Below are 12,995 nucleotides of genomic sequence, written 5' to 3'. Positions count from 1 at the left end.
AAATTATATATCTGATAAGGGTCTAGTAACTAAAATATGTAAAGAACTCTTACAACTCAATAACAAAAAAACAAGAAACCAAATTAAGAAAATGTGTAAAGGACATTACTCCAAAGAAGAAATACATATGGCCAAAAGGCACATGAAAAGATGGTCAATATTATTAGTTATTAGAGAAATAAAAATCAAAGCCACAATGAGATACCATTTTGTACCCTTTCAGATGGCTGTAAGTAAAAAGTTGGACAGTAAGAAGTGTTGCTGAAGTTGTGGAGAAATTAAAACCTTCCTACATTGTTGGTGGGAATGTAAAATGGTGCAGCTGTTTTTGGAGACAGTTTGGTAGTTCCCCAAAATGTTAAGCAAAGAGTTACCATATGACTCAGTAATTCTGCTCTTAGGTATAGTCTCAAAAGACATGGAGACATGTGTCCATATAAAAACTTCTATACGAATGTTCATAGCAGCATTATTTATAATAGCCCCAAAGTGAAACAACTCAAATATCCATGAACTGATGAATGCATAAACAAAATGCAGTACAGCCATAGAATATTATTCATCCATGAAAAGGAATAAAGTACTGATACATGCCACAACATGGGTGAACCTTGAAAACATTGTGCTAAGTGAGGAAGTCAGAAACAAAAAGCCACTTGTTGTATGATTCTATTTATATAAAGTGTCTAGAAGAGGTAAATTCATGGAGACAGAAAGTAGATTAGTTGTTTCCAGGACCTAGAAGGCTGTGGAAAATAGGGAGTGACTGCTAAGGGTTACAGGATTTCTGTAGATAGTGGTGATGGCTTCACACTCACGTGAATATTTTTAAAATCACGGAATTATACATTTTAAAAGGGTGAGTTTTATGCTGTGTGAATTATATCCCAATAAGCAAATATACCAGACAGAAGATAAGGAGTAAAAGATGTGGAGGGCTTGTCTCTACACGGACAGTAGAACAGAGTGAAGGGGTGTATAACTCGAAGTATGTTCTACGGAACTTGTTGACTAATTGGGTGTGGGAGGTAGTGAGAAGGAAGAAAAAGTCAAGAATGATTCTGAGGTGCCTCATCACCTTGTATTGCACGGATTCATTTATGTATGTGCCCATCCTGTTAAAATGTGTGTTTCTCAACCTGCTACCTAAAAACATAGGGTCTATTCTGGGGGAAAAGTAAGTGGCAGTTTTAGACACACTTCAGAGCAAACATTAAGTACGTCCATTTTCGTGGGTCTGTTTTATACAATTCAAGAGACTTGCTGAATTTCCCCTGTGAACTGAGAGGTTACTTCCTGTGTTTGGACAGTGTTGAAAGGCTACTTCCCATTTTGAGGTTTCCCCACTTTAGTTTTGATGGGAGAAGCCACTAACCTCTACTGACTCTAAGTGCTAAATGTTCTGCCAAGTTCTTCCTGATGTTTTCACAAATGAGGTGCCCTCTTCATTTCACCCTGCATTGGACCACAGGTTTTGAAAGAATTTTTGACAATAAAAGCATTTATTAACATAACTGGTTTCACTGTTTGCCTAATCAAAGTTATAGTAATGCAACTGTCAACTGGCCTTTCCCATTGCGTGAACTGTACCATCACTATCGCAATGCTAGTTGATATAATTTCAGTCTAAAGAAAAGGGTCTTGATACTTTGATAAGCCTGTACATTCTCATTTTAGATCATATAAACTTAGACCAGTAAAATAGCCCTAGGTTCCCCAGTAACTATCTTCACAGACTCATAAGAATCTAATGTCAGACAGTTGGTAATCTCCCTGGTAATTATTAATTAGGTTCCTTCTGGACTTATTGCCCATGGGTGGGGAGGGTGTGGAAGCCTATATGTGTTCAAGATGCTGCAGTGTGTATTTTATATATCTTGATTTCATCGACCCTATAAAGAAGGTTTCATTATCCTTTAAGTAAGAAAATTGAAGCTTAAGAGTATAACTCAGATAGCAAACAGTAAAGCCTACATTTGAGACAAGATTTGTCTGATGGTCTTTCTGGCAAGCCACATTTTCTCCCAAGAAGAAGGTTCATACTAGTAGAAGCTGAAGAAGGAGAAAAAAGAGAGTGAAACTAATTTCTTTACGAGTACAAGTAACTTATTACATCTATATGTATATTTAAATACATACCATCAGTGCACTTCACTCATATGCTCACTTTTTTTTTTAACATCTTTATTGGAGTATAACTGCTTTACAATGGTGTGTTAGTTTCTGCTTTATAACAAAGTGATTCAGCTATACATATATCCCCATCACTGTTTTTTAAATAAATTTGCTTATTTATTTATTTATATTTGGCTGCATTGGGTCTTCGCTGCTGCCCGCGGGCTTTCTTTAGTTGAGGTGAGTGGGGGCTACTCTTCGTTGCCGTTTGCGGGCTTCTCATCACGGTGGCTTCTCTTGTTGTGGAGCACAGGCTCTAGGCGCGCGGGTTTCAGTAGTTGTGGCATGCAGGCTCAGTAGTTGTGGCTCGCAGGCTCTAGAGCGCAGGCTCAGTAGTCCTGGCGCACGGGCTTTGTTGCTCCGGGGCATGTGGGATCTTCCTGGACCAGGGCTCGAACCCATATCCCCTGCATTAGCAGGCGGATTCTCAACCACTGCACCACGAGGGAAGTCCCATATACTCACTGTTAAAGAGCATACATTGGAAACACGGTCACGTAAATATCAAGGAACTATACCAGCAGTGCATTAAAGTGAAGATCTATGAATCACCGGACCTACCTTGCATCCAGACCATCCTTTTGCCCCTGGTGCCCATGAAGCATTTCAATAAGATTCCTGTTTCTATCATGGCTCTGTGTATCATCACAATATACTCCGGTTCCTTCAAACAAAAGAACCAGCAAACAAGCAGACATACAAAAGACAGAGCATCTTTAGGATGCTTATCTTATCGCACTGTGAATAAAAAAGTAATAGCAGCTAACAAAATAAAATTAAATAATTTAAAATTTCTTTTGCGAATAAGTAATGCATTCGTTAACATATTAAAAATATAAGCAAGTATAAGGTGCAAAGTCTTAGTTCCATCTCTTTTTCAATCTAACCTGTTTCCATCTTTTCACCTTGTGGGTGAAAAATGTTATCAGTAAACAAAGGATGTTGCAGCCACCAAGCCAGCAGCCACTGCAGCCACCTCCCAACTGTGTACCCTGAGGGGATTCAGGATGGAGAAAAGCAGGATACTGGCCCTAGGTAGCTAAGGTGCATGGCAAAGGAATGATTTCAGTGAGCCCAGACTCTTGCATCTTCCCATACACAGAACAGCGCTAAATTCAATAACTTGAGATGTCTGGTTTTCTTCATTAACAGTAATCTTTTGATGTTCCAGCTGTCTGGTTTCTGTTGCAAAACTCCTGTATATCCTGGCTCCCCTCTGCCTCCTTGGAAAAGTGCCTGAGAGTGCTCTGGGAGGCTGTCTTCCAGGCTTAAGCCCTTAGAAGATCCTCTGAATAAAACGTAATTCTCCACTTCCAGGTTGTGCGTTTTTTTTTTTTTTCAGTCAACAACCTAGTCCCCTTCTCCATGTATCCCCTGTCAGATAATAATTTTTATTAGTGTCTCATGTATCCTTTCAGAGTTTTTTCATGCAAATACAAAGAAGTATGAAAGTATTCTTTTTGAATTAATTGCTTAAACTTTTTTTCTTCTGTTTTATTAAGATATAATTGATTCACAGCACTGTATAGGTTTGAGGTATACAGCATAATGATTTGACTTACATACATCATGAAATAATTATCACAATAAGTTTAGTGAACATCCCTCATCTCATATAGATACAGAATTAAAGAAACAGAAAAAAAATTTTTTTTCCTTGTGATGAGAACTCTTAGAATGGACTTTCTTAACAACTTTCATATAAAACATATAGCAGTGCTGATTATCAAAGGGGATAACTACCCAAGGTGGATGAAAATCATCTGGGTACATAGACCAAACCGAAGCACAGTCCACTTCCACAGCTGGTGCAGAGCTGTGCTCCTGACTTTCCCTGGGCACTCAGTGAGCCCCACAAACCCAGAGAAGCACCATTGCACCTGGGGATGGTGCAGAGACCCTCCTCCCCCAAATGTATTCTTATTCTCCTTCATCCTTTTAACTCCAAAGTAACTTACTGGTCTGTATCTTTCTTTTTCTTCTTAACAGTGTATTTTGTAGATCTTTCCATATCAGTGCATAGAAAACTTCTTCAGTTTTTTTTTAATAGCTGCAAAATATTTCTTTTAATGTGTATACTGTACAAGTTACTTAACCAAGCCACTGCTGATGAATATTTGGGTTGTCTCTAATCTTTTGTATGCTAGCTCACATTTATTGGACTAAGCTTACTATATTCCAGGTGCTGTCTAATTGCTTTACTCGGGTTCATTAATGTAACAACCCTTTGAGTTAGATAATATTATTTCCACTTTTCCGATAAGGGAACAAGAGGATCAAAGAGGCTAAGCAACTTTCTCAAGATTTTGAACAAAGACTGTCAACCTTTAGAGCACATATTTGTACTAGTGAAACACAAACTAGTACCCTTTATTGCTTTCGGGGAAAGTCCTACTTTTAAGGAAAAGTCTCTAGTTGTTGTGTTTACAACTGTTTTCCATTGGTTTCTAAGATTTTATCACAAACATTTGAAAAATTTGTACAATTCAGGATTTTACTCTTTTCCACCACTCATTCTTTACTCTTTCTTGACCTGTGGAGTATGTAATGATGAACCTGATATCAAAATATATCTGTTTAAAGACAGTTTAAGGAGGTAGTGTTTAAAATTATGGGATAGACTGACATTTTCTGAAAGTGATTGATTTTCATTTTAGGGTATAATATGCTGAAGTCTTAGTCTGAGAAAAAAAAACAAACCACCTTTTTTTACTTGGGCACCACAAGTTTAAAGTGAAGAGCAAATAAATGACCTTGCCCTTTGATATTCACACTTCCTCTGCAGGATTTTACCCAATACAGTTGCAGAGCCATGGAAATCTTTGCATTTCGTATCTGCTTTCTCAGAGCTGTTTGACTTCATTCAAGTATAAACCAACTGAAATGTTTCTTAGACTTGCAGGCTCCTGCCACGTACTGCAAAGAACTGAAAAACCCAGATGATAGCTAGAAACCCAAAGAAATCCGGGTCCTCTCCTAAATTTAGCAAGTGCCTGCCACTATTGAAAACCATCATGACAAAATATCTTATCGCCTTCTGATTGTCATTTGATCCTTGCCATCTGCAGCCATCAGGACCACCAGGGCAAAATGTGTCCAGTGTTGTAAAGGGCAAGGATATCTTACCTAAAAGGGAAGTGTGAAGCCCTGTTCATACTACTTAATATTTAAACCTAAAACAACATTCTTATGAAGGACTTGATGCCAGCAGAGAATACTCATCTAGTGACCTCACTTTAATGCACAAGGGTAAGCTGTGACAAAGTAAGAGAGTGGCATGGACATATATACACTACCAAACGTAAAATAGATAGCTAGTGGGAAGCAGCCACATAGCACAGGGAGATCAGCTCGGTGCTTTGTGACCACCTAGAGGGGTGGGATAGGGAGGGTGGGAGGGAGGGAGATGCACGAGGGAAGAGATATGGGAACATACGTATATGTATAACTGATTCACTTTGTTATAAAGCAGAAACTAACACACCATTGTAAAGCAATTATACTCCAATAAAGATGTTAAAAAAATAGAAAAGTAAAAATTATACAAATAATATTGGAATAAAATGTCTTATTAGAAAAAAATTAATGCACAAATCACAGTATTTAGGTGTAATGACAAAGGTGTAATGATAAAGCATTAACAATAATTATTTTGCTGAAATCTTCCTTTAGCTAAGTCATTGCCTAGCAGCCACTTTTCTTAAACTTTTCACACAGTGACAATTTAATGGAAAAAGAGATACCATCTGGAGTACTTATTAGCTTAACAAGCCCTTGACTGGAAGTCTAAGAAGATTCCATGTTTCTCATTCCCTCTGAGTGGTTTAACTCCAGAGCCTAACGCTATTGTTTAACTCTAGGGACTGGAGCATGCTTGCCACTAGGGGGTGCTGTTGCTTCTTTATTCCAGCCTCTGGCGGTTTCAATTCTGACTTTATCAGACTTAACAGAAAAAAGGAGGTTTTATCCTTCCCGAGTGTGTTCCTCGTATGTCCCAGAGTAAGTGGAATACGTTGGAACAATTCAGAACAAAACAAAATAACTAGTAAATGAAATAGGTTTGTTAAAATGTTTTCTAGTACCTCTCCGAGATGGACCAGAACAGCTTCTTGATATCATCAGTGGTCTAACAGTTTCATTAGGGTCTGGGGACAGTAACAGTTTTTGAAGTGCTACTTCAGGAAGTGGGGACTAGTGGGGAACAGGGAGTGTGTCTCTGCAGCAGAAGGGGAGAGGACTGGGTCCTTGCAGACTCTTCCACAGTCTGGCAGAAATCTGCTTCCCCTTCTACTGATTCAGTGTTGGCTCAGACACAATTTGCCAAAGCCTGTCACATGTACCAGTTTTGGGGGTTGTTAAAAATAAAAGTTCTGAGACTTTCCTGGTGGCACAGTGGTTAAGAATCTGCCTGCCAATGCAGGGGATACAGGTTTGAGCCCTGGTCTGGAAGAGCCTACGTGCCATGGAGCAACTGACCCCGTGCGCCACTCCTACTGAGCCTGTGCTCTAGAGACCGTGAGCCACAACTACTGAACCTATGTGCCACAACTACTGAGCGCACATGTCACAACTACTGAAACCCGTGCACCTAGAGCCCATGCTCCACAAGAGTAGCCACTGCAATGAGAAGCCCGCGTATTGCAGCTAAGAGTAGCCCCCGCTTGCCGCAACTAGAGAAAGCCTGCGCGCAGCAACAAAGACCCAACACAGCCAAAAATAAAAAATTAATTTAAAAAAAAAAAGAAAGAAAAAGAAAAAAAAGTTCTGTGGTCACATGAATTTGGGAAATCCTGGTTTTAAAAAGTTTTAAAAAGTTTTACTTGCTGTAGAACTTTCAGAACATTTAATTGACATTACCCTGTGCATTGCGCTTTGTGAATCTAAGGCTGGGCATTTGCTAGGGGTAGATACTCTAACAGTGGTTCTCAGTGGAGGGTGGTGATTTTGCCTCCAGGGGACATTTGACATTGTCTGGAGACATTTTTTTTTTTTTTTTTTTTTGCGGTACGCGGGCCTCTCACTGTTGTCGCCTCTCCCGTTGCGGAGCACAGGCTCCGGACGCGCAGGCTCAGCGGCCATGGCTCACAGGCCCAGCCGCTCCGCGGCATGTGGGATTTTCCCAGACCGGGGCACGAACCCGTGTCCCTTGCATTGGCAGGCGGACTCTCAACCACTGCGCCACCGGGGAAGCCCTGGAGACATTTTTGATTGTCATGACTGGGGAAGGGTGTTATAGCCATCGAATGGGTAGACACCAGTGATGCTGCTGACCGTCTACGCACAGAACAGCTCCCCCCACCACCCCCACCCCCGCCACTCCACCAACAAAGAATGATCAAGCCCAAAAGGTCAGCAATTCAGAGATTGAGAAACCCTGCTCTATAACATACACAGCTTGTTATACTCACTCAACCACGAAATTAATTATCTCTTCTTGAATTGTCTTGTAGGACTAGAGTGGAAAATCTGTGGGGAAACTTTGCCTTCAGTTTATCCACAATGTTTTAATTGCTGTGTGGTGTGGGCTTCCCTTAGTACTACTCTTTGACCTCCATGTGGCACTTGTCTATGTTGACTGGCCGTTCCTTGAAATTCCCCTCAATTGGCTTGACAATGAATTGTTTTGGTTTTCCTTCTTCTGTAACCTCTCTCCCTCATGCCAAGATATTTTGTCCCAAAGAGATCTACATTTCCAGTTATGTGTTGGATATTTTCTTCAAAATAAAAATGTCCCGTTTCTAAAACTACCTCTTTCTCATCAACTTCCTATTTCCCTCCTTCATTGATTTGTTCTTAAATTCTTCCAATTTTCTCAGTCAATCTGATATGTGATTATGTTTAATCACTAAGTCTGGTGAACCCTCTGGTCCTTCGTCTTTCTCTTCTCAAATGAGGCCTTGATTGCCCCTTGTCTGATTACTGAAATAAAATCCAAATCACACTTCCTCTTTCCTCTCCTTGTCCTTTCCATGTAGCCTGCACACTACCAGTGTGTAAATCATCCTAAAACATCACTTTGATTCTTTCCTTAAAACTTCCAGGGAGCGAGTTCCCATTGTCCTTTGAATAAAGTCTACACAACTTTTTCCGGCAGTCAAATTTCCCACAGTGTGGCTCCCACCTATATTTGAAACCTTTGTTCCAATGGCTCCTCCATTGAAATTCCAGAAAGAAAACACACTGTTCATATGAGAGCAAAGCTGTGGAGAGGGGCAAGTGCAAAGCACTTGGTGAAAGGAAGTTTTTGTAAACTTTTTAGATTTAATTTCTGGCATACAATCTCTGGAAGCCAAACAATGCAAGTTCTAAATTATCGCAGATACATCTGTATGTGTGTGACTCATCCTCTAGACTAAGGAAACTCTATAAATGGGCTACTATGACCTTTACAGCATGTAAACGATGAAAATAAAGAAGGATGTTGCTCAAGCCTCCCATCTGTCAAAGCCCCTAGCCTATCATATTATGCAACCTTTGTAAATATTTGTTGAATTTAGAATGAACAAATTAATGAGCGCATGCATGAATGAATGAAAAAACTACTGTGGCAGGTGCTGGTGGTGTCCTGCCTATATCTTGCAAATACTGAAAATACCTGCACCTTTCTACTGGAAGTCTTTTTTTTCTTTCTTTCCTGGCTACAGATGTGTTCTCAACCTACCCCCAGTTCAAGCTGGAAGTGTCAAAGAGTTGATGAGTCCAGAAGCCACCCTTAACCAATGATAAACAGGGTGTTGGTAAATATAGCCTTACTCCCTCGTTGGAATAACTCTGAGATGTGCTCTTCAATGTCTCCCAGATTTCCTCATTGGGACTGAGCTATAATTGCCTCAGTATCTTGCATGTTAAAGTACCTTGTATTGACTTCCTTTCCTTCCCAGTCTCATTTTCTTATCCCTCAACAGTGCTTTCACTTCACAAAACAACCCCCAAAACACAAGAAACCCCCAAACCAAAAAAAACTAAAAAAAAAAGACTACTTGCAATTGAATTCTTGTCTCAGATCTGCTTCTGGGGGAACCCAAACTAAGCCACTGAATGTGGAATTGTACATTGAGTGCTTAAGGAGAGCCCATGACGTCTGGAATTCATGCAACTGGAGTTGAATTAAAAAAAAGAACTCTTTCAGGAATCAGACATCATCTTCTCTGTGGCAAATTTTTTTCCCACACAAAGCACTAACAGTTTGAACAAAAGATGTGGAAGTTTTTCCTCTGGAAGACCACCATTAATTTATAAACGGAGGGTGGGGGTCGTTCTTTATTATTCAAATTTTTTGGATATAAAAAGAAAAAATATTAAAACTGGAAAATATTCACGAATGGAATGTTTAGTTATAAAATTATTCTCAGTTCAAATTTCCTTTCCTCCTTCACACTTCTGTCACTCCTACCCATAATGCCCTAACAGCAAGTTTCAGAATATTTGGCCAAGCCATGCAAATAAAACTGTAGCTCACAAAAAACCCAAACCAAACCAAAAAAACAAAACAAAAACTGTAGCTCAACTTTAATAGAAAATCTGAAATCTTGCAAAAATGCAGCCTTTTGTGAAATCTATGAAAATGATGTTGGAGAAGTGCTAGAATCAATGCAAAGCCACGGAAAGTGAAGATCTGGCAGAATAAGACAAGGCAACTGAAGAAGAGAACAGAGACATGGTTGATGACTGTGACAAGAATTTTCCAACAGAGTGATCTGAATATCATAGGATTAAGGGCTGTTCTTGGGGAAATTAGTGATGCCTTTAAATATGTTTGCAAAAAAAGATGCTCTTTTTGATCATTCAATGATCATTTGATCATTGAAAGTCAAGCATGAAGGGATGTGCATTATATTGTGTTAGGATATATATATTTTGGGGGATTCCACTCCAGAATGTTCCATTTACATTTTGAGTGACAGAATTGCATTTAAATTTTTTCTTCCACAAAGTGTTTAATCTCAAAGTCTGTTGTATAACACCCTTTTAGAGAATCATGAAAACATCTGCTTGGCGTGGTAGATCGAAACGGGAAGGAGGCTTATCCCTTGGCTTACACAGAGTCTCCTTTGGTTGAAAATCACTTAAACACTGAAGTGAGAACATTTGCTGCTTTTCTTGATTTACAGATGTTTTCTCAGAACTACACTTCCAAACAGTCCCAGCTGACTGTAGCTAAGGCCTGGGTAAATTGATAAGATGCATCTGGTTTCAAGACACAGACTAAGTACAGGGCAGGCTCTCCGTGTCCCCAGAGAACCTGGTTGGGGTCACAGTTGAGTCTTGGAACCACTTGCTCTATATATGAGTGCCAAGTGAATCCCCAGCAGGGAGAGACAGGCGAGGAGTAGACTGCTGGGCTCTTCCTCCTGTTGAAAATTCACTGGGCACTGGAGGAAGAAATTTTCTTTCTGTCTTCTGCCCTGAATGTTTTCCCAAACATGAAGGTAAGATAACTTCATTATTTTTGTGAACAAAGCTAACTCAAAAGGGAGTAAGGCTTAACTTAAATAACTCAAAAAAAAAAAAAAAAAAGAAAAGAGAATACATGGGAAAATAGGAAAGAGAAATCTCCGAGGGTGACTTTAAAAAAATCCTTAATTAAATATAGTTAACAATTCAGCCAAAGTGAATTTGTTTTTCTTTTCTTGCAGTTAATTTATTGGTTTAGAGGTCTGGGAATCAGAGATTGGAGACAATGTTTATGAAAGTCCCAAGAAAGCCATTAAGAAATAAAATACAATAATACAATTGTTATTCCTTAGGGAAAAATTCCCTCCCACGGATTTTGTTTGTTTGATTTGGAGTCACGCAATGAACCCCCATGATCTGACTTATCTAACAGCTTTATAGAAAAGTGAATTTGGAGACTTGCAACTTTAGAGTTTGGAATCTGGATGAGAAGATAAGGCTTGTGAGAGTAGAAGATACAGATAAATGGAATGAAACTAAAGGTTTACCAAAAACACATATTGGTCTAATGGAAAATGGCCAAATGTTAAGGATAAAGAAATGCAGGACTGAAGACAGAAATCACTATCATAGACTAGAATTCTGGGATGCAAAAATAAGTTGAACCTGCTATTACAATTTTATTATTGCAGAGGTTTGTATTTAAACTTTAAAAATTTTACATTATAATGCTGGAACAATAATTTCTCAGCCCTGTCAGCTGCTAGATTGCTTTTGTCATCACTATGCCACCAATTTGCAATACTGAATCTACGCTCACTTTCCAGGGGCTTTGGAGGCGGAGTGAGAGGTGGTTCTTGAGTAACTCATGGGTGAAATTACATTTAATTAAGTTATTAAAAATTACACACAAATCATAAAGTTAATTTGTTTAATGTTATGATGCTAGAACATCAAGTAACCATACAAAGTTAGAATTATGATATAATCTAATCTCTATCACTCTATCTTGTATTTTTATTTAAAAATTTAAAATGCTTGTTAGCTCAAAAAGAATAGAATGCATTTCCTAGAGTCATCTAGCTAGTATACTTTCACCTAATGTTTGTATTAACCATCAATCAATTTCCTTACTTATTTTATGATGAGACATCTTAATAATTGTTTTGTGCTTAAAGATGGATCATTGATTATTATGACATTTTTCTGCTGGGGTAACATATTTACTTTTATCTTTCAGTTGGTTGATAAAATATCAACAAATAAAGAAATGATTTCTTTGTGAGTTGCATGCAGAGTTCTCACCTATATTTGAAAGTAGAGATTCATATTTTTACAGTAAATCTGAAGGGTATGCTTTTGTGATACATTTCAGAGAAGGTAAACTTAGGCTATGAAGACACCACTAGAAATGGTTTTCAGGTCTGGCCTTTTAAGAGGAAGTATTCTTTTTTCTCCCCCGCGGCCCGCCCCCCCACCATTCATGTGAACTAAATTCAGAGAGGTGGTCCCAGAATTCTTTTCATTCTCTTTGTATCCCTTGGATAGGAGATAACTGGGTCTGAAGTGTTTCAGGCCTTTAGAGCAAAAAGTGTTTCCCTCTGAGCTGGCTGTGGTCCAGACCTTCACTTTCTCTTCCATGGACTGAGATGAACCTGGGGTTTGTAAACCTAAAGCATGATTCACATGGTGCTTGGATGTGGTCAGGCACAGAGATGTCTCAGATGAGGGCTTTTCTGCTTCCTCGCCACACCCAGAGCTGATCTGATGTTATCAGCTGTCTTCTGTCAATTATACTGTGATGGTGTTTGTGCCTTTAAAAAAAATGTCTTTTTCCAGATTCTAATACTACCATCTTGGCAAAAATAAGTTCAAAGAGAAGATAATATCGATTATTTCTCCACTCAGAGATAACCACTATTAACATTCTAATCTATTTCTTTTCAGACTTTTATATGAGCATGTACAAAATATATTTTATGAAATTGCTATCAATCTAGACCTGAATCTTTTTGCTCACTATATCATAAGCATGTTCTCCTGTCATTGTTCAATCTATAACGTGCTTCTAATGGCTACAAAGTACTCAAATCATATTATTGTGCCCTTTTGCATTTCTTTATCGCTAGAAGTGTTGCAAATTGATGTCTATTTCTGATAAAGATGTAAGTAAATTGATTTTAAAATCTACCTTCTTGGGGCTTCCCTGGTGGCGCAGTGGTTGGGAATCTGCCTGCCAATGCAGGGGACACGGGTTCGAGCCCTGGTCTGGGAAGATCCCACATGCCACGGAGCAACTAAGCCCGTGAGCCACAACTACTGAGCCTGCGCATCTGGAGCCTGTGCTCCGCAGCAAGAGAGGCCACGACGGTGAAAGGCCCGCGCACCGCGATGAAGAGTAGACCCTGCTCGCCGCAAGTGGAGAA

The 12,995-nt window shown here is 39.2% G+C and overlaps 1 protein-coding gene across 2 annotated transcripts in view; it reads left to right on the top strand.

Annotated features, from left to right (window-relative positions):
• Positions 1-10,494: 10,494 nt before the first annotated feature.
• C7 (complement C7) overlaps positions 10,495-12,995 on the top strand; it is a 53,466-nt gene continuing 50,965 nt past the window's right edge. For both annotated transcript variants that reach the window (XM_082836911.1, XM_082836912.1), the window contains exon 1: positions 10,495-10,604. In XM_082836911.1, the coding sequence (XP_082693037.1) occupies positions 10,599-10,604 (6 nt within the window). In that variant the 5' untranslated portion in view covers positions 10,495-10,598. The remainder of the gene's footprint in view (positions 10,605-12,995) is intronic.

Source organism: Leucopleurus acutus, assembly GCF_964270905.1.
Source record: "Leucopleurus acutus genome assembly, chromosome: 3".
Taxonomy (NCBI): domain Eukaryota; kingdom Metazoa; phylum Chordata; class Mammalia; order Artiodactyla; family Delphinidae; genus Leucopleurus; species Leucopleurus acutus.
Note: the sequence above shows the minus strand (reverse complement) of the source record. Positions and strands in the feature narration are given on the sequence as shown.